This window comes from Schistocerca americana, chromosome 6, assembly GCF_021461395.2.
Source record: "Schistocerca americana isolate TAMUIC-IGC-003095 chromosome 6, iqSchAmer2.1, whole genome shotgun sequence".
Taxonomy (NCBI): domain Eukaryota; kingdom Metazoa; phylum Arthropoda; class Insecta; order Orthoptera; family Acrididae; genus Schistocerca; species Schistocerca americana.
Genome location: NC_060124.1, coordinates 185710507 through 185730608, shown reverse-complemented (window position 1 = coordinate 185730608; position 20102 = coordinate 185710507). Strand labels below are relative to the sequence as shown.

The window sequence follows — 20102 nt, the reverse complement described above, 5'->3', positions numbered from 1 at the left end:
AATTTGCTCAGTACTTATATGAAATAATGAAAATTAAATTTTATTTCCCCTGGGCTATTAGATAGGCAACTTGCAACTGGGACTGAATGCCACAAACTCAGTCAGTCATTTAGTAATATTGATGGTTTGTTCATATTCTCATGTGTTTCTTTGATACGTCAATTACATATGTGTGACAATAACAACTGGCTCGAAACTTCAGTTGAAGTAAGATTTATTTCAGCTGAGTTACGTAAACTAATTGACATTAAACTGTCTGATCTCAACTGGAGATGTGTCACAAATCACACACAGTCTATGAAACCTCGATAAGGACATATTTTGTGTAGCTGCTCATTTCACATTTAGAACTACAATGTGGCTGTTTGTCAACTGCAGGGAATACATTAATACTAAAACAAAGAAAAAACATTGTTATATTTTGTATATATTTTATATCCATATCAATATCAGTATAAAAGTATAACTAAACAATATGCAAAAAATTTGTCAATGAGGCACAAAATCACTGCACATCTGTGAGCAGTGCATCAGAGTATACACCAACACAAGAGTAAAAAGGAGAAGTCTTATGACTAGAATTTCACAACTTTTAAAACACTCTCTCTCTTTCTCTCTCTCTGTGCTGACCTACTTGGAAAAAATCACAGATTGTACATCACTTAGACACTTCTTAGGAAAAGAAGAGGAAAAACTAGTTCCTTCTCCATACTGTTATTGTACTGCTTACAATACCATAACTCTGCATCAATGAAATTATAAAGCAAAACATGTAAATTATGCAAAACTGATCTGCTTCCGAATGGGCTCGCTACGAATAAAGCCCAAAACCTGAAAGTTCTCTCTTTTTCAAGCAACTGTGATATGTTTTCAAAATAATTTGAAGTAACACTAAAAGGAATTTTAAAACGCCTGTCTTTTAAAATTGAGTTAATTACACAGTTCAGTACATTTTCTGGTACATGTATATTAGATGGAACACTTGAAGCCAGTGATCATCTCTGTGCTTGTGATGGAGTGTGTTTTGTCCCAATAGTTCGGTTGAATAGTGCATTCGATATTGCTATAACAGGCGAGAAAAGCTGCAGAGGATAATCACTGAAAAGAAAGCATACAATGGATTTTATTTTTTGTAAAAAATGTCATGTTATACAATAATCATATAAAAAAGAGAATTTTCTCAATGTGTTTATCATTCTGAAAACTTCATTAGCTAGAAATATAGTTAAATGCTTATTAGATCTTTTCTAAAGGATTGTGGCAAAACTATCATGTAAAGTATCAATTTTTTTCGCTAGTATGCATCATCTGACAAGTACAGTGAGACAGTTCAGTTGCAACTACTGACATTTATGTCCAATGAAACAGTGAATGTGTTAAATGGAATTAGTGTGAACAATTTATTCATTCAGAAAACTCTTCAAAACATCAACTGGTATCAGCCTTCTCTAGCCAGCATCAAATGAGTGCCAGAGCAAGCCAGTACCGGTTTATGTTTAGTGATTGTGTCAAATGAAAAAGTGTTCAGAAGATATGTTTGTGCCACCATTTTTATCCTCAGTATTTATGCTTAATTAGCTTTCACATTTATTCTGAAAGACTGAGAGACCACAAATGTGAATGTGTAGTCCATTAATTGTTGCTGGTGTTTTCATGTCTTTAACCACTAATTCTAGTTCTTAGCTCATATATCAGTCAGTGCATGGGGATCTTTTGGAAGTGGAGTGTGGTGGTTAGCAACGATAAATAGCAAGATGATGCAGAATGCACTGCATTTAAGACACAGAGGTGTATTCAAAGAACAACCAATCTTTTAATGAGTTCTTCCTTTGCACAGAAGTCCATAGATAAGTATAATTCGGTTAGGATTACTTGACAGTTGATATCTGTCACTTGCCATTATAATGTTGCCTCATCAGCTGCCGGCTATTGCTAGGTTATAGGCAACACACAAACACAGTGAATCACTTCACAAATCAGGGTTGCCACAAGTTTCCCCAAGTGAATTGCCCTGACATTTCCCTGATTAGAATTTTCTCCTGGCAAATTTTGAGATATCAAGGGTAAGCAAAGGTATAAGTAGACAAAAAAATTTAAGGACTTTCATATTTCTAAACATGTGGGCAAAAATCTTAAGTACTAATATCAACATCTTTTGTAATTAGCTGTTTCTAGATGGAGAAAGCAAGCGAAATGGTATACGTGTTTCATTAAGACAACTGATGTTATTTTATTTCAATAAAACGAAACACATCTGGTAACGAAAATATGCATTTCGTTGGAGCCACAAGACAGATTTAAAATACTTTCACTGATTTCAGAAATAACCTGAGAAAAATGTAGGCCACTTGAAAGAAGTGTATACGACACGGTAGAGTTGTGTAAGCCAAAACTATATGTGACCACCAATAAAATGTTGGTTCTACTATATTCGTTATTGTCAGATATTACTCACTGTGTTATATCTATTATTTTAGAGGTATCGTGTGGTTTTTCATTCAAGAAAATGTGAGTGCATAGAGTACAAATTGCCAACAACTGCCACAATTTTCTTCTTCTTATCATCCATACTTTCTAATATACAAGCTACTTTTGAAGTGCCAAAATGTACTAGAATAAATGTCTGTAAAATGCCGCAATGTACTATATACTTGTGGTGAGACATTTGCAATTCCTGAAATCCACAGCCCACGGCCTCAGGCCTGCTGAGGAGCACCACAGTCCTGGGTCCACGGATAAAACATGAAAATCAGCTGCATTATGCCATACACAAACAGAACGCCATTCGGGTAGATTGGTGAGACTAGATCTGACAGGTAGGGCTTGCACATTATAGGGAAACAATCGGGTTCAAATCGGAAGGCCTGATCTGTTAGAGATACCTGCAGAAATGGCCTGAGGGTTTGGCCCGTCATGGAAATCCACTTGTGTGGCTAGCTATTCACAAGCTACAGACACCATGTTGATGAAATGAGACCACGTTGGTCTATCTACGTAACAGATAACTTGTTCAAATACTCTGAGAATCAATAATAATGAGGATAGGTAGCAACTCACAGTAAAGATGATCGCTGAGCCACACATAGGCACGTAGAAAAGATAATCACACTTTCAGAACTAAATGTTTGGTTACAACCTTTGTTAGAAAGTGAGAACACACACACATTCACTCAGACACAACTCATGCACACATGACCGCCATCTCCAGCCACCGCAACTGCAGTCTCTGAGAATCGGATCCAAACAAACTACTCCTCAAGCCTCCCTGCCTCTTGTCGGCAGCTGCTAGATTAGCGACAAGAATTGGTGGCAGTGCTGACTGCAAGCAGAAGGGAATGGTAGGAGTGCAGCCTGAGAGAAATGGCAGGAATTAGAAATGCAGTAGTCATGAGGGAGTAGGGAAGCGGCGCATGTACTCAACTGTGCAGTCAGTGACAATGCATGACACCTCAGTAAACAAACCATTTCATCTACTGAAACAAAAACAAGATTTTCCAGTCCCCCCCCCCCTTCTTCAATTTTCTCCGATATCTCCCTGACATGTTTGAAATTCCCCGATATTCCCTGATTTCCAGAACTTATGGCAACCATGCAAATGCTCTTAATGTGAAACACAGAGCAATGCTGGAAGAAGCCACCACAAGGAACGTAGAAACAGCGGCCAACAATCTGTGCCACAACTAAAATCACAATCACTTTCTTCACAGCGATTGAAGCTAAACTCTACAAACAAACTAAAGACAAAAAAATTTCAGTTTCAGCATTAAAAGCAAACTGTAATTTCTCACTATCCTTGGTTACCTTTAACTATCCTCATACTGGCTACATGAGCATTACCAACGTAGCTGAACAAAAATAATCACAGTCTTTGCTTATAGAAATAAAAAAATTCCATGTTTTTGATGAGAGAGAAACCTACGACTTTTATAATGTTGGGTTTACACATCAATCACTGTGCCATGCCACTAAATTGTGAGATGATGTTATATATTACATTGGTGCACAAGTTCATAGCATTTGTGTTTTGCATATTGGTGTTCAGGCTGTAAGGGTTTATTTATAAACTGCCATTTTTTATCTATAGTTCGCTGTTGCCATTTGAGTTTACATATTATCATTTGGAGATAGTGAGTGGAGCTGTGGATGGTAGAAAATGAAGTTGGAAGTGAAGAAATCTGAACATTTCTGACATATTCTTCTTGTTTTAAGTTCAGCAGAGGGGTGAGAGCAGCAGAGGCACCAGAAATATTTGCACTGTGTATGGGGGCAAAGTAACTGGCCTGAGCACAGCAAGAAAATGGTTCTCTCATTTTAAGGAGGATAATTTTGACATTAGTGATCCTTCATATTCAGCAAGATGTTTGGGGTTTGATGAAGGCTACTTAAGTGCATTAATCCACAATGATTCACAACCAGGGTTGCCACAAGTTTCCCCAAGTGAAATTCCCTGATTTCCAGACATATTTTAGCATTTTTCCCTGACAAATTTTGAGACTTATTGATTGATTAATTGAGAGGGTTTATGGGGCCAAATGGCGAGACCATCAGACCTGCAATTCCTAAGTTACTCACAGAAGAAAGAGGGTCAGCTAAAAGTGATAGATCCAGTCAGGGATGTCAAACACACACAGCAAAAGGCATAAAAGGTTATACCAAATCTAAAAGCTGGAAAAAAGAGTGATCTTTCCATGGGGGAGTGGTCACGGTGTCCCAGACTGAGAAAACGTGAAGAGAGGCCCCAACCACAATCACCCTGCATCTGCTCAAGGAGTAAAGCAAAATATTATATCTGGAAATAACCACTTTCACAGAGGAAACTGAGGACCAGTTCAATCACCCATGAATTCTCTACTAATATTAAAATTAAGGAAGACTATACTTAGCACGAAGGGGATAATCTACCAATATGTGGGATATTGTCAGTCTGGCTCCACACAATGGGTGAGCCTGGTATGACCAATGTGTAGACGGCATAAAGCAGTGGGCTCTGCTAAGGGAAGCGGAAGGTGGAGCATCACAGCACAGAAGTCGACTCCTTTCGAGAGGAGTGAAGTAAGAGCACCAAAGCACAGCACTCTCCTTGATTGTGTGGAGTTTACTAGTGAGAGCAATGGTGCACCAGATGTCATTCCACTTTCAGGCAAAGAGAGATTTGACATACACTCAGGCTCATAAATTAAGGATACATGGCGAAACAATGCACTGGTGGGCGCTTTGTGGGTTTAAATCACCTCAGGGTATGACCATGCGGTGCGTTTGACCTGCGGTCGTCGCATGGTGGCGCTGGCAGCAGTCCGCATATGCAGAGGTCTGTTGATGCATGTCAGAGTACAGTGCAACGAGTAAGTGTGTAGACATTTACATATGTGCTAATAGTGACTGTGTATTGAAAATGGCTCAAAGAACACATATTGATGATGTTATGAGGGGTAGAATACTAGGGCGACTGGAGGCTGGTCAAACACAGCAGGTCGTAGCACGGGCCCTCCATGTGCCACAATGAGATTCCAGCAGACAGGAAACATGTCCAGGTGCTACAGTACAAGACATCCACAGTGTACAACACCACACGAAGACCGATATCTCACCATCAGTGCCCGCAGACGGCCACAGAGTATTGCAGGTATCCTTGCTCAGGACCTTACCGCAGCCAAAGGAACAGTTGTCTCCAGATGCACAGTCTATATATGACTAAACAGACATGGTTCATTTGCCCGGACACATGCAAGGTGCATTCCACTGACCTCTGGTCACAGGAGAGCCTGTAAAACCTGGTGTCAAGAACACAGTACATGGTCATTGGAACAGTGGTCCCAGGTTATGTTCACGCGGACGAGTTCAGGTATAGTCTGAACAGCGATTCTCGCTGGGTTTTCATTTGGCGTGAACCAGGAACCAGATACCAACCCATTAAGTCCTTCAAAGGGACCCATATGGAGGTCGTGGTTTAATGGTGTGGGGTGGGATTATGATTGGTGCACATACACCATGTCTTTGACAGAGGAACTTTCACAGGTCAGTTGTATCAGAGAGTCATTTTGAACCAGTATGTCTGCCTTTTCAGGGGTGCAGTGGGTCCCACCTTCCTCCTGATGGATAACAACACACGGCCCCACCGAGCTGCCATCAAGGAGGAGTACCTTGAAACAGAAGATCTCAGGTGAAAGGAGTGGCCTTCCTGTTCTCCAGACATACCAATCGAGCACGTCTGGGATGCTCTCAGTCGATGTATCGCTCCATGTCTTCAAACCCCTACGACACTTAAGGAGCTCCGACAGACACTGGTGAAAGAATGGGAGGCTATACCCCAGCAGCTGCTCGACCACCTGATCCAGAGTATGCCAACGTGTTGTGTGGCCTGTGTACATGTGCACGCAGATCATATCCCATACTGATGACGCGGTACGTGCATGCGCAGGAAAAGTGGTGTTGTGTAATACATGTGTTTCGGGACGGTTTTCTCAATTTATCACCGATACCGCAGACTTACAGATCTGTGTCGTGTCTGTTCCCTATGTGCCTATGCTATTAGCGCCAGTTTTGTGTAGTGCCACATTGTGTGGCACCACATTCTGCAACTATCCTTAATTTATGAGCATGAGTGTAGATCTGCTTATCTGCAGCTGGAGTCACGAAAGGGAATGGAGCGTGAGTATCAGCTTATCTAGCCAAACAGTCAGCCCGTTCATTCCCTGGGATACGCACATGACTTGGGACTCAGAGAAAGACAACTGAGCAGGCGGCACAGACAAAGAAGGAGAGAAGGTCATGAGCAGCAGAGATCAAAGGATGACAAGAGTAGCAAGACGCTCAATGAGTTGTTACATATTAAAACACTCGAGGGAGGCCTGAGTAACAAAATGGGTGCCCTGGTAACGGCTAGCAGCTCTGCTGTGAACACACTACATGATTCCGGCAATAAATGGTGTTCTAAGCCAGTATTAGGCATGAAAGTGTATCCAGATATATCTATCGTCTTAGAACCATCAGTGTAGAAGATGGTAGCAACCTGGAACTCTGCAAGGATGGAATGCACAAGATGCCGGAAGACCAAAGGGGTGACAGATACCTTAGGACTCTGGAATAGATCGGTCCTAATCTGTGGTCTAGGCACCACCCAAGGTGGGTTGTGAGAGGAAATACACGGGGCACATTTCAGTGAATGGAGATGGATATCCTGACATAGGGAAGTGAGACGCATTCCAACCGGCAATCCCACACATAGGCAGCGATCAGGAGAGAGACATCCCTCGCTTGCAAAGAGGACAGGGTATACGGAATGGTCAGGGAATCTGCGAATGGCGATTATGTAAGAAACTACGAGTTGGTTTCATCCTGTTTGTGGCAGGGGAATCCTCGCTTCTGTCAGAAGACTGTAAGCGGGACTAGTGCAAAAGGCACCAACAGCCAGACGCACCCCACAATGGTGAACAGGATCAAGTATTTTCAGAGAGGAAGGAGCAGCTGAGCCGTAAACCTGACTTCCATAACCTAGTCCGGACAAGACCAGATCACTGTAAAGATGGAGAAGGGTAGCATGGTCTGCACCCCAAGATGTGTGGGCCAGGAGGTGGAGAGCATTAAGCTTCCACATGCATGTAGTCTTCAGGCAGCGAATATGGGGCAGCCACGTCAACTTCCTTATATATAAAATTCTCAGGTCACAGTGTTAGTTGCCATACTCCTCCAAAACGACTTGATCGATTCTGATGAAATTTTACATGTATATTCGGTAGGTCTGAGAATTGGTCGTAATCTATTTTTCATACCCCTAAGTGATAAGGCAAGGCCCACACCATAATTTTTTGGACAGAACTTTTTATTTTAATTTTTTTTTATGATGTGACATTACAAAATACATGCAACGCTAAATTTTCACCCTTCTACCACCAACCCCTATTTTTTAATAGCGATTTTAGAAATTTAATAATTTTCAACCCCAGTCAATAACTGATCAAATATCACTTGATCAGTTATCCGCGCCAGGTCTTTCACTAATCGATAGATAGGTAATTGAAGAAAACGTACCAAAAGCAACGACTCGAATATCCCCTCTCTGAATCAATGTAACTAGACCGAGAAGTTTAACTAGGTAGCACGCGTCATTCGCCAAACTGACATTTAGGCCTAGTGCACACACATCCATTTTTATCGTATGGAAATATATTCAATATATTTAAGCCCTGACATAATCAGTATTATTAAATCACGTAGGCTGCGATGGGCGGGTCACGTAGCTCAAATGGATGAGGGCAGGGCAGCGCGCAGCGTACTGCTAGGGCACTTGGAGGAAAAACGTCCTGTGGGGAGACCGAGGCGTAGATGGGAGGACAATGTGAAGGCTGATTTGAGGAGCCTAGGTATTGAAGGTGAATGGAAGGAAATAGCCCACGACAGGGACAGATCGCGAAAATACGTTGCTGCAGTAATAGACACTCGAGTCCGGTATGGCCAGTGAGTGAGTGAGTGGAAATGTATCGTATGATCAGATTCTTTTAGTGGAAAAAAAGAAGTTCCTATGCTCTCCTTTCTTCCTCTGAAAGAATTTAATCGTACAATATTTTTACATACAATAAAAATCGATGCGTGTGTGCTTGGCCTTATTCATAATGCTGGCGAACACGTTTCGACACAAAATTGCCGCTGTGTTTGTATGCTCATGGACGAGCCGTATATCGCCTGCAATTGTTAAATCTATGCGATCTACTATAGAAACGCTAGAACTAATAGTGGCCAATACTGCCGGACTTATCCCTAAGCCTTTTATCATCCCCTACACAGTTTTCGGCCATTACCATTGTTCGTGTCACGAGCTCCCGCCAACAACGGCTGTTGTGTTACACGTATACATTATTCTTATAGACTAGAGATAATATATATGGAAAAACAACGTTTGCCTGGTCAGCTATAACATATAAAGATTTTCAGAGGAGGAACAACGTTCGCCGGGTATTGCTAGTTTCATAAAGAAAAAGGCCCAAGAAACGGGATTGTGCATTAACACCTAGGAGCTGGTCGCCTAAATACAGTTCTGGATCAGGGTGTACTATGAACTGATGACAAAAATGCATAACCCACATTTTGGAGGGAGAAAACTGGAAGCCATGGGAGACAGTCCACTCAGAGGTCCGTCGGGTGGCCCCTTGGAGCTGGCACTCAGCAGATGCTATCGAGTGGGAGCTGCACCAGATGCAAAAATTGTCAACATACAATGCTGGGGAACCTGAGGACCAACAGAGATTACAAGCCCACTGATGGCTATGAGGAAGAGTGTGACACTTAATACAGAACCCTTGAGATACCATTCCCCTGAATCCAAGGACTGCTGAGTGAAGTGCCACTGGGACCAGGAAGAGCCAGTGGGGGGGGAAAAAAAAAAAAAAAAAAAAAAAAAAAAAAAAAAAAAAAAAAAAAAAAAAAAAAAAAAATGGAAGGGGGCCGCGAAGGCCCCAATCATAGAGGACAACTAAAATGCGATGGTGCCAAGCCATGTGGTACTCCTTACGTAGGTCAAAGAAGACCTGACAAGGTGCCAGTTTTGAATCTGAGTAAATCTGCAGTTTTGAATCTGAGTAAATGGTCAGTTCGATATCGTCCCTCCCGGAAGCCACACTGATACAGGAACAAAAGGCCCTGAGAGTCAAGTACACAACATAATTGGAAGCTAGCCATCCACTCAAGCGATTTACAAAGTACGTTTGTCAGGCTAATTGGGCAGTAGCTGTTGAGAGATGTGGGTTCTTCCCAGGCTTAAGGATGGGGATAACTACACTGTCTTGCCACTGTGAGGGGTGGACACCCATGAGCCAAATGTAGTTGAAGACAGAGTAATACTGCCTCAGTGTAAGGTCCAAGTGCTGCATCATCTGGTTGTGGATGGAATCTGGGCCTGGGGCCGTGTCACGTGAAGAGGTAAGAACCTGCAAAAATTCCCATTCAGTGAAGGGTTCATTATAGGGTTCAGCCTGGTGAGGGTTGAAACAGGAGGTGGGTCTGTTCAACTCTGTGTTTCTGCTGGAGAAAGGTGGCAGGATAGGAAAAGGACGTCAATGCTGTTGCAAAGTGTGTCGCGAGGTGTTCTGCAAGGACCAATGGATCAGTAGACAGAGCACCTTGGAGGATAAGCCCCTGGACAGTTGACTGTCACTGGTGGCCCAGAAGACTACAGAGCTTGAACCAAACCTGCGATGAAGAGCCATATGTCCCCAGGGAGGAAACATACCACCCCCAGCATTCCTTTATACTCTGCTTAATAAGGTAATGTGACTCAGCACGAAGATGCTTAAAAGCGAGGAGGTCGGTCTGTGAATGGTGTCATTTAAATTGTTGCAGTGCCCGTCAGTGCTCCTGGACAGTGACTGCTATGTCCTTGGTCCACCACGGTACTGGTTGACGAGAAGGGGGACCTGTGGATAGGGGGACAGCAGTGCCAGCAGCATGAAGAATGGTGGCAGAAATACCCTGCATGACAGCGTCAATGCAGTTCTAGAGACGGGTATCAAAGTGCACAGAGCAGACGTATATAAAGGCCAGTTGGCCCTGCAGAATGCTCAAGGAGGCAGCCTGTCTGCCTGGCAGCGGCAGGGGAATAACAGAATCTCTGCAAAATGGTCACTCTCACAAAGATCATCACAGCGTGACCACTGTAGGCAAGTCACGAGCAAAAAAGAAAACCCAAAAAGGAGGAGGAAACCCAACCAACCAGAACCGCAACATGAAGCAAAGTCATGAGGATAGCCAGGCCGACACAACGACACACAAAAGAACGCCAAGAGAAGGAATGGAAGGGGCAAAGGGAAAGGAAGAAGGCCAGGGAAGGAGAAGGGAAAGCAGCACAGAAAAGGATAAGGCTGCAATAGCTCAGGGACCCATGTGCACCACACATGTACCCACCAAAGAGCTGTTGGCCCCCTGGTGGGACAAATTTTGAGATCTCAAGGGTAAGTAAAGACATAAGTTAGCAAAAAAAAATGTAAGGACTTCTGTATTTCTAAACATGTGAGCAAAAATCTAAAGTACTAACATCAACATCTTTTGCAATGAACTGTATTTAGACGGAGAAAGCAAGTAAAATGTTATATATGTTTCATTAAGACCACAGATGTTATTTTATTTCGATAAAACTAAACACATGTGATGACAAAAATATGTATTTCATTGGAATCGCAAGACAGATTTAAAATATCTTCACTGATTTCAGAAATAATTTCAGAAAAAAGTAGACCTCTTGAAAGAAGTGTATTAGGCAGTGATGAGTTGTGTAAACCAACACTATAGGCGACTGCCAATAAAACGTTGGTTCTACTATGTTTGTTATGGTCGGTTACTGCCCACTGTGTTATGACTATTATTTCACTGGTATTTTGTGGTTTTTCTTTCACAATATATGTGAGTACACAGTGTACAAACTGCCAGTGACTGCCACTTTTTCCTCCTCTTATCAACCATACTTTCTAATATATTAACTACTTTCAAAGTGCCAAAATGTATTAGAATAAATAAAATGTCTATAAAATGCTGCACTGTACATTGTCCTTGCAATGAGACAGTCGTAATTCCTACTGATATCTGTTGCCCATGGCCTCTGGCCTGCTGAGGAGCACTGCAGTCCTAAGTCCATGGATAAACCACGAAAATCTGCTGCATTACACCACACACAAACGGACTGGACCTGCAGGCAGATCGGTGAAACTAGATCCGATGGGCAGGGCCTGCACATTAGTGGGAAATGATGGGCTTCAGATTGGCAGGTTCAATCTGTTAGAGATACGTACATAAATGGCCTGCGGTTTTGGCCCGTCATGGAAGTCTATCAGTGTGGCCAGCTAACTACACATGTCTCAGACACCAAGTTGGCGAAATGAGACCACAGTGATCAATCCATGCAACAGATAACTTGCGTGAATACTCTCACCATAAAGATGGTCACTGAGCTGCAGACAGGCACATAGAAAAGACAATCACACTCTCACAACTAAATTTTTGGCCTTAGCCTTTGTCAGCTGATTTCCCTGACAAGTTTGAAATTCCCTGATTTCCAGAACTCATGGCAACACTGACAACAGTATACTTGAGAACTGGCAAATGTGATGAACTGTAATCATTCCAATATTGTGCGACATTTGCACATGATGGAAGGTTCACAAATTGGGTTTGTGGGTACAGCAAGCCCTAAGACAAAATAAAAAAAAAGTTCAGTGGGTGGCCATATGTGCATTTCTGCTTGCTCATCATCAACTGACTCGTGAATGATACCAACCATTCGTACCTTTATCATTACGGGTGATGGGAAATTGTATCTTTATGCTAATGTAAGGAAAAGAAAGGAACGGGTGAGCCCCAAAAAAAAGCAACAACTTCCCACATGAATATCTACACACATCCACAAAAGAAAATGTTATACATCTGGTGGGACAGCAACGGTGTGGAATACTACAAATTGCTCCCCCACGACATAACCATCACTGCTGACGTTGAGGAGATGTCTTGCACACGCAATCCAAGAACAATAACCTGGAAGATTACATGAAGTGATGGTACTCCACAATGATGCCTGCCCACATTCTGCTAGTCCGACAAGAAACACTAAACAGGAATTGGGTTGTAAAGACATTCCACATTCACCTTATATGCCTGATCTTGTGCCCTCCAATTTTCACCTTTACTGTTCACTAATGAACAACATTCAAGGAACTTTCTTTCTACATCAAAATGTGCTCCGCACATGGCTTGATGAGTCCTTCACCTCAAAATCATGTGATTTCTACAGGTTGGAATCGAAAAGTTACTGCAGCTCGCAGCATTGCCAGGCTGTTGTTAATGGTGAAGGCCAATATTTACTAGTAATTAAAGTCTATTATGTGCAACTGTTACATTTATTAAGCTTGTGGAAAAAGCTATGAACTTATGCACCAACCTAATATATACTGATGGTAAAAAAAATACAGCAAAACACAATTAATGTAGACATAAGAATTTCAGATATATATTTGTCTACATAAAATATTTATGTTATCAATATAATGGAAGGAAACATTCCACGTGGGAAAAATTATATATAAAAACAAAGATGAGGTGACTTACCGAACAAAAGCGCTGGCAGGTCGATAGACACACAAACAAACACAAACATACACACAAAATTCAAGCTTTCGCAACAAACTGTTGCCTCATCAGGAAAGAGGGAAGGAGAGGGGAAGACGAAAGGAAGTGGGTTTTAAGGGAGAGGGTAAGGAGTCATTCCAATCCCGGGAGCGGAAAGACTTACCTTAGGGGGAAAAAAGGACAGGTATACACTCGCACACATGCACATATCCATCCACACATACAGACACAAGCAGACATATTTAAAGACAAAGAGTTTGGGCAAACTCTTTGTCTTTAAATATGTCTGCTTGTGTCTGTATGTGTGGATGGATATGTGCATGTGTGCGAGTGTATACCTGTCCTTTTTTCCCCCTAAGGTAAGTCTTTCCGCTCCCGGGATTGGAATGACTCCTTACCCTCTCCCTTAAAACCCACTTCCTTTCGTCTTCCCCTCTCCTTCCCTCTTTCCTGATGAGGCAACAGTTTGTTGCGAAAGCTTGAATTTTGTGTGTATGTTTGTGTTTGTTTGTGTGTCTATCGACCTGCCAGCGCTTTTGTTCGGTAAGTCACCTCATCTTTGTTTTTATATAAAATATTTATGTGATTAACATTGCAAGATCACAGGTTAATGTAAGAGTGAGATAACCCATTGCAAATGTGAAATGCTGGTACATTAATAACTGGTGTGATCACCGCACTGCTGAATGCAAGAATCTAAACATACATGCATTGTTGTACAGGTCCAGATGTCAGTTTGTGAGATGGAGGTCCATGCCTGTTGCACTTGGTCGGTCAATACAGGGATGGTTAATGCTGTTTGTGGATGATGCTGGAGTTCCCTTCCAATGATTTGCTTGACTGGAGACAGATCTGGTGATCAAGAAGACCAAGGTAATGTGTCTGAAGTCAGCAGAGTATGTTGAGTTACAACAGTGGTACGTGGGCGAGCATTATCCGGTTGGAAAACACCTCCTGGAATGCTGTTCATGAATGGCAACTCAGCAGGTCGAATCACCAAACTGACATACACATTTGCAGTCAGGGTCCACGCGATAACCACAAGAGTGCTCCTGTTGTCTCACAAAATCGCACCCAGACCATAACTCCAGGTGTAGGTCCAGTGTGTCTAGCACACAGACAGGTTGGTTACAGGCCCTCAACTGGCATTGTGCTAACCGACACAGGGCCATCAGTGGCACTGAGGCAGAACCAGCTTTCATCAGAAAACACAACAAACCTCTACCCTGCCCTCCAATGAGCTCTCTTTTGACACCCCGGAAGTCACAAGTGGGGGTGGTTTGGAGTCAGTGGAACGTACACTACAGGGCTTCTGACCCGGAGATGTGCTTGAAGTAACTGATTTGTAAAAGTTCACTGAGGTGCTCAAATTTCTGCTGCTGGCGTAGTATGATAATGCTAGAGCTACACGCCAAACATGGTCTTCCCTCTCAGTAGTGCCACTTGGCTGTCCAGAACCTGGTCTTCCTGCCAATGTGCTTTCTCATAACCAACACTGCCAACAATCGTTTACAGTGGCTACATTCCTGCCAAGTCCCTGCAATACTGCAGAAGGAACATCCAGCCTTTCATAGCACTATTACACAATCTCTTTCAAACTGGGTGAGATGTTGATAAAGATGTCTTTGTTGCCTTAAAAGCATCCCTGACTAACATCAACTCGTGATGTCCGATCAACAAGGTAACTAATGCTCACAAGCATTACAGCACATACTTAAAGCAAATGTGATTTGCCTCCTCATAGTGGCACTACTAGTGTCGCTGTTACGCTGGCGTGAAATTTGAACGGACATCATCTTCCAGACACAGAAACATGTCTAGCAACTTTCATTTATGCCACACAAATCCTCCCCAGTGTTACGATTTTTTCCCCTCAATGTACGACTCTGTTAACCCAGTCGCAATGATGAATTGCTGCGTGCTATAATTTAGCTTCACACGATGTCATGTGAAGCTCTCTAATGCAGGCCTATCTCTATGATTATAATAACTGTATATGTTAAGCTGCTGACAGGCACAATTAAAAAACACTTTCATAATGCTTTCAGTCACGGGCTTTGTCAGCAGAAGAGATAACACACCATTCACACACACAAGCAAGCACACATCATGCATACACGAACACCGAAAATAGCATCTCAAGTCAGAATGCATTCTGGCCCGAGATGCGGAGATGGCAGTCAAGTGTGCATCAGGTGCACTTGCTTGTGTGTACGAATGGTGTGTGGTGCTCTTTTGCTGATGAAGGCTGTGGCCAAAAGCTTCAGGTAAGTGTCTTAATTGTGTGCTTCTGCAAATTGTTGAGTTACGGTAAGTAGCAACTTGTCTTTTCCTATGTTGTTGATATTCCTACCTGGCGTTTCCATTGTTTAATAATGGAATATGTGATGCTGAATCATGTGGAAGGATCCAGTAGTATTCGGTTAGTGTGTGTGTGTGTGTGTGTGTGTGTGTGTGTGTGTGTGTGTGGTGATGAAATACAGAGTAAAAGGGCCGGACACATGATTGGGACTCAAACACATCAAGAAAGAAAGCCAGACAAGGACCTGAAAGTGAAGTGAACTGCCCAACCGATGTGGCAGTTTGGCAACTGCAAGCGGTTCAAGTGTGATGTTGAGCACTCCACCTAGAGGAAACCAGCTCCAACACGTGAAGCATCTACTTTCAATTAATTTTAACCGGACTGAAGTCACTTATGTACAAATCAAATCATAGAACTTTAGAAGTATCTGTGAAAGGAAAAAATCAGGGAGGGAGCGGGGGTTGGTGGTTCTGCCACACTGAAAGTATGAAAGAAGACTTAAGGGCTATTCAACTCAAAAGGTGACTTTTGATCAGGAAACTACTGGGTAATAATAGCATCAGCAACTGCCAGTTAACTCAGTGAGCAATAAAACTGGAACATCAATACCAACCACTGTTGTATTGGTTTATAAATCCATATCATGAGCTCACGGATGATGAAGTTGAGAGAATTCATGGAAAAAGTGTCAAGTTTGATGATAGGATGGATGTAACTGCTTGTGTCAAAGACACTCTCCAAAAATTTGAAAGACAAGCTTTCAACTGGATTGCTTCAATGTTATTACTGAGACACACAAATCTCCAACAAACTGGTCTACTGTGTATAAACTGAATCTGAACCTCCTACACATAGATTCCCAACAAAATGCTATTTCAGGCAACAGCAGGAAGCGAGGCTACTGGAAACAAACAGAAAGGAAACAGAAACTATAATTAAATGATAAATGTAATGCGTCATACAGTTATGATCAGACACCAAGTAGTATAGTGCTGATTTGTAGTTACAAATTTGTTCAGCCATGTATTTTCCAGATTGACTTCAACATGCATGGCTTGGACTTCACAAATAAGAATAGAGAATAATTAAGTAAGAATGTTGATAATTATAGGCCTCAGTCATTGCTACTGGGTGTTTTCAAAAAGGTCATGCCTAACAGAGGGTTGGCCTATTTCTTCAAGCAAAACTTATTGCTCAATTTTCCATTTCAGTTTTAAAAACAAGTCAAGTTGATAAGACAATAAATTTCGTTTTGCATGAAATAATGGAATATTGTTTTATAACAAATGCAACAGTATATCACTAAATAACATTTTTATGTCATTGTATGAACAAAAAAATCTCATCACCAAGCAGAGGCAGGAGAAAACACACAAAACTCATGGAAATGGCCAAGCTTTCAGAGCCAGTGACTGCTCCTCTTGGCAGGAGAGTTGAAAGGAAGAGGGCTGAAGAAAGAGGACTGGCAACTTTTCCATAACTCACACCATTTCCTAAACCTCACCAGTCCTATTCCTTCATCCTCACTCCTTTCCTTTTGGCCAGGAGGAGGAGCCACTGGCTCCGAGAGCTTGCACATTTCTATAACAATTGATCAATATGTTTTCTCCTAGTGCCAGCTGGTGAGTAAATTTTTTAGCTGTTCAATTACATTATCAAAAATTGATCATTTTCTTTGATAAATAACATTATTGTATTAGAGAAAGTATTCATTTTCTTTCAGACTTCTGTGAGCTGCAAGAAACAGGTTTACAGTTTCTTACAACAGAATATGAGGTAGTATCTGACTTGTGCAGTGTACTATGAAGTGTTCTCCAAGGTTCCACTCCCAACTTCTTTCAAAAACATTAATCAATTCTAAGGAAACTTTGTGCTGCAAATCACAGTTTATATTTACTCTTTAATTCATAATAGCCAGAATGATGTTCAGTTTTTTTTACTAGTAGTGCTGCTGAATTTAAGACTATGATCATATGAAAGAGCCATTTTCCATAGTCCGAAATATTAAAAACTGTGATTTGGTTTGGCCACAGATGAAGGGGGGAGAGGTCTGTCATATCTGTATAACAAAAATATTGCAATCATTTTTGTCCAACTGAGCTTTGAGATTCCAGGGTCAATTTCAATACAAATGTTATGAAACTAATAGCAAAAGCAGTCAGAACATCCAAGTAGCTTCATTTACAGCCGTGTCACTCAAAACTTCCTTTACTAAACAGTGTACTAAATAATTTAAAACATATATGAACAACATTTATAAAGCTTTAGATCAAAAGATATGAAATTAATAACTGTTTTATATTTATGTTCTCACATAAGTATGGAAAATACAGAAAGGGGTAGGTAGCTGCTTTCAACAACCTATTATCTTGAGTGGTACCGTACAATGACATCAAGCTCCCATGTGAAACTCTTGCCACATTCTGAAACTCATGACTGCACAGATTTGGTAGTACTAGAAGCATACATGCTGTAGGTATGTTATGCTGGGCTGACAGATTTCCAGACCAGTTCTCATTTTACAGGGGCTTCCCTGCTATAAATGTGAATGCAATGCAACACTGAATAGCAGGCAATCCTTCCCCATGGTTAACAGCAGTGCTAGTAAATATCAGTACTTATGTATTCGAAGCTACTGATATGAAATAAACTAAAAAGAAAAACTGTTTGCAAAACCAGTTTTATTTATGGACTTAGACTTTGACATCAAATTTTTGGCTACCTGACAGAATGATCCATGTGACATTTGAGAATGAGGTGGAGGTGGTGGTGGTGGTGGTCATGACGATGATGATGATGATGAAAATAATAATAATCCCAACAGCGGTTGTCGAAAGATTATTCACTGTCTCCTTGAAAATATATTTCTCTAAGTTAAACAAGATGTTGGCAGGGTCTACTGAGGGCCAGTAATATTTTTTGAAGAAAATCAGATGCTGCAGTTACTTATACTTGGAATATAATGTGAATCACTTTCTCTTACACGGTAATATTAAACAATGGAAAATTCACTAAAAAATAGGAAAACTCCACTGGGCTATGAGAGAAGAAAAGCCATTAGGCAAAATCAAACAATGGAAAATATTACATATTATCTTGAAAATTTCTCGGATATTCGGCCGGATAGAGTCGTCCAAAAGCCGCGATATTTCGGCAAGCCGACTTCTTGCCATCTTCAGGCGTTCTTGGTGTCTGATTGATCTCTGATGGATGTTGACTTTATATAATCTCCACCCCTTTCCCGCAGCCTCCATCTGGGCGCTTCCGAGCGGTCTGCGGCCTGTGGTGGGCGAAGGGCAGCGCTGGCTGGTGGGGGAAGCACGGCACCCTGTGACAGATCATTGGCCGCAGTCCTTCTGTGGCTATGGCCGCTTGTGGAACTCTTGTGGAACTCTGCCGTCGTGGTGACAATGCTTTTTCTTCTTCTTCTTCTTCTTCTTCTTCTTCAGGTGTCCTGACAGGAGTGGATTTCCGTGTAGACTGCCGTTGTGTTTTAATCACACTCAAAGCTGGATCCCAGGCTTTGCTTAACTGGAAACTGCTGTCTTTATTTATTAGTTCATCATGCAGCCGGATCTTCACTGCCTCTTTGACGAGACAATCCCAGAAGGTGTTCGATTGCTGTAACACCTTTGTGCCATCGTAGTTCATGTCATGTCCATGTGAGATGTAGTGCTCTGCCACGATGGACTTGGTGGGCTGTGAGTTGTCTGTGTGGCGTTTATGTTCACTACATCTCTCCTGTACCGTCCGGATGGTCTGGCCTATAAACATTTTCCCACACTGGCAAGGGATGCTGTTAACTCCCAGTTTCCGGAGTCCTAAGTCATCCTTGACTGATCCTAATAATGTTTTCGTTTTGGATGGAGGGCAAACACGCACTTGACATTATATTTCCTGAGTATTCTGCCGATGTGTTCCCGACATGTGGCATGAGCGCTGTCGCAACCGGTTTGTCTTCGTCCTCGGAAGGCTGTGGTCTTGGCCTCTGCATTTTATCTGCCCCGACATGTGGCATGAGCGCTGTCGCAACCAGTTTGTCTTTGTCTTCGGAAGGCTGTGGTCTTGGCCTCTGCGTTTTATCTGCCGGTTACAACAACCGTTCATGCGGAACACGGCCTTCAAGTGCTGCAATTCAGCTGCTAGGCTATCACAGTCCGAGATTTCGCGTGCTCTGTGTACCAGTGCGCTTAGAACACCCTCTTGCTGTGAAGGAGGATGACAGCTGGAGGCATGCAGGTACAAATCTGTATGTGTCGACTTACGGTAGACGCTGTGTCCTAGTGTGCCATCTGGTCTTCTCTTTACGAACACATCCAGAAATGGAAGCTGGTTGTTTTCTTCTACCTCCATCACAAACTTTATATTCTGGTGCAGCGAATTCAGATGCAGCAGAAAGTCTTTGAGGCGTTGTCGTCCATGCGGCCAGATTATGAATGTATCGTCTACATATCGAATAAAGCAAGAGAGCTTGTAGGCTGCAAACTCAAGTGCTTCTTCAAACGCCTCCATAAACATATTGGCCACTACTGGTGATAGCGGACAGCCCATCGCTACTCCATCTGTTTGTTCGTAGTAGTTCCCATCGAACAGAAAGTATGTTGACATAAGTACGAATTCGAAAACTTTCGTTACTGTTGGTCTGAATTTATCTCCTATGAGTCTTAGGGAGTCTCTTAGAGGTACCCTAGTAAAG

At 42.1% G+C, this 20102-nt stretch overlaps 1 protein-coding gene across 2 annotated transcripts in view; it reads right to left on the bottom strand.

Annotated features, from left to right (window-relative positions):
- Window positions 1-414: 414 nt before the first annotated feature.
- The window catches only part of LOC124619891 (etoposide-induced protein 2.4 homolog), a 39829-nt gene continuing 20141 nt past the window's right edge, over window positions 415-20102 (bottom strand). For both annotated transcript variants that reach the window (XM_047146520.1, XM_047146521.1), the window contains exon 7: window positions 415-1098. In XM_047146520.1, coding sequence (XP_047002476.1) covers window positions 996-1098 — 103 coding nt within the window. In that variant the 3' untranslated portion in view covers window positions 415-995. The remainder of the gene's footprint in view (window positions 1099-20102) is intronic.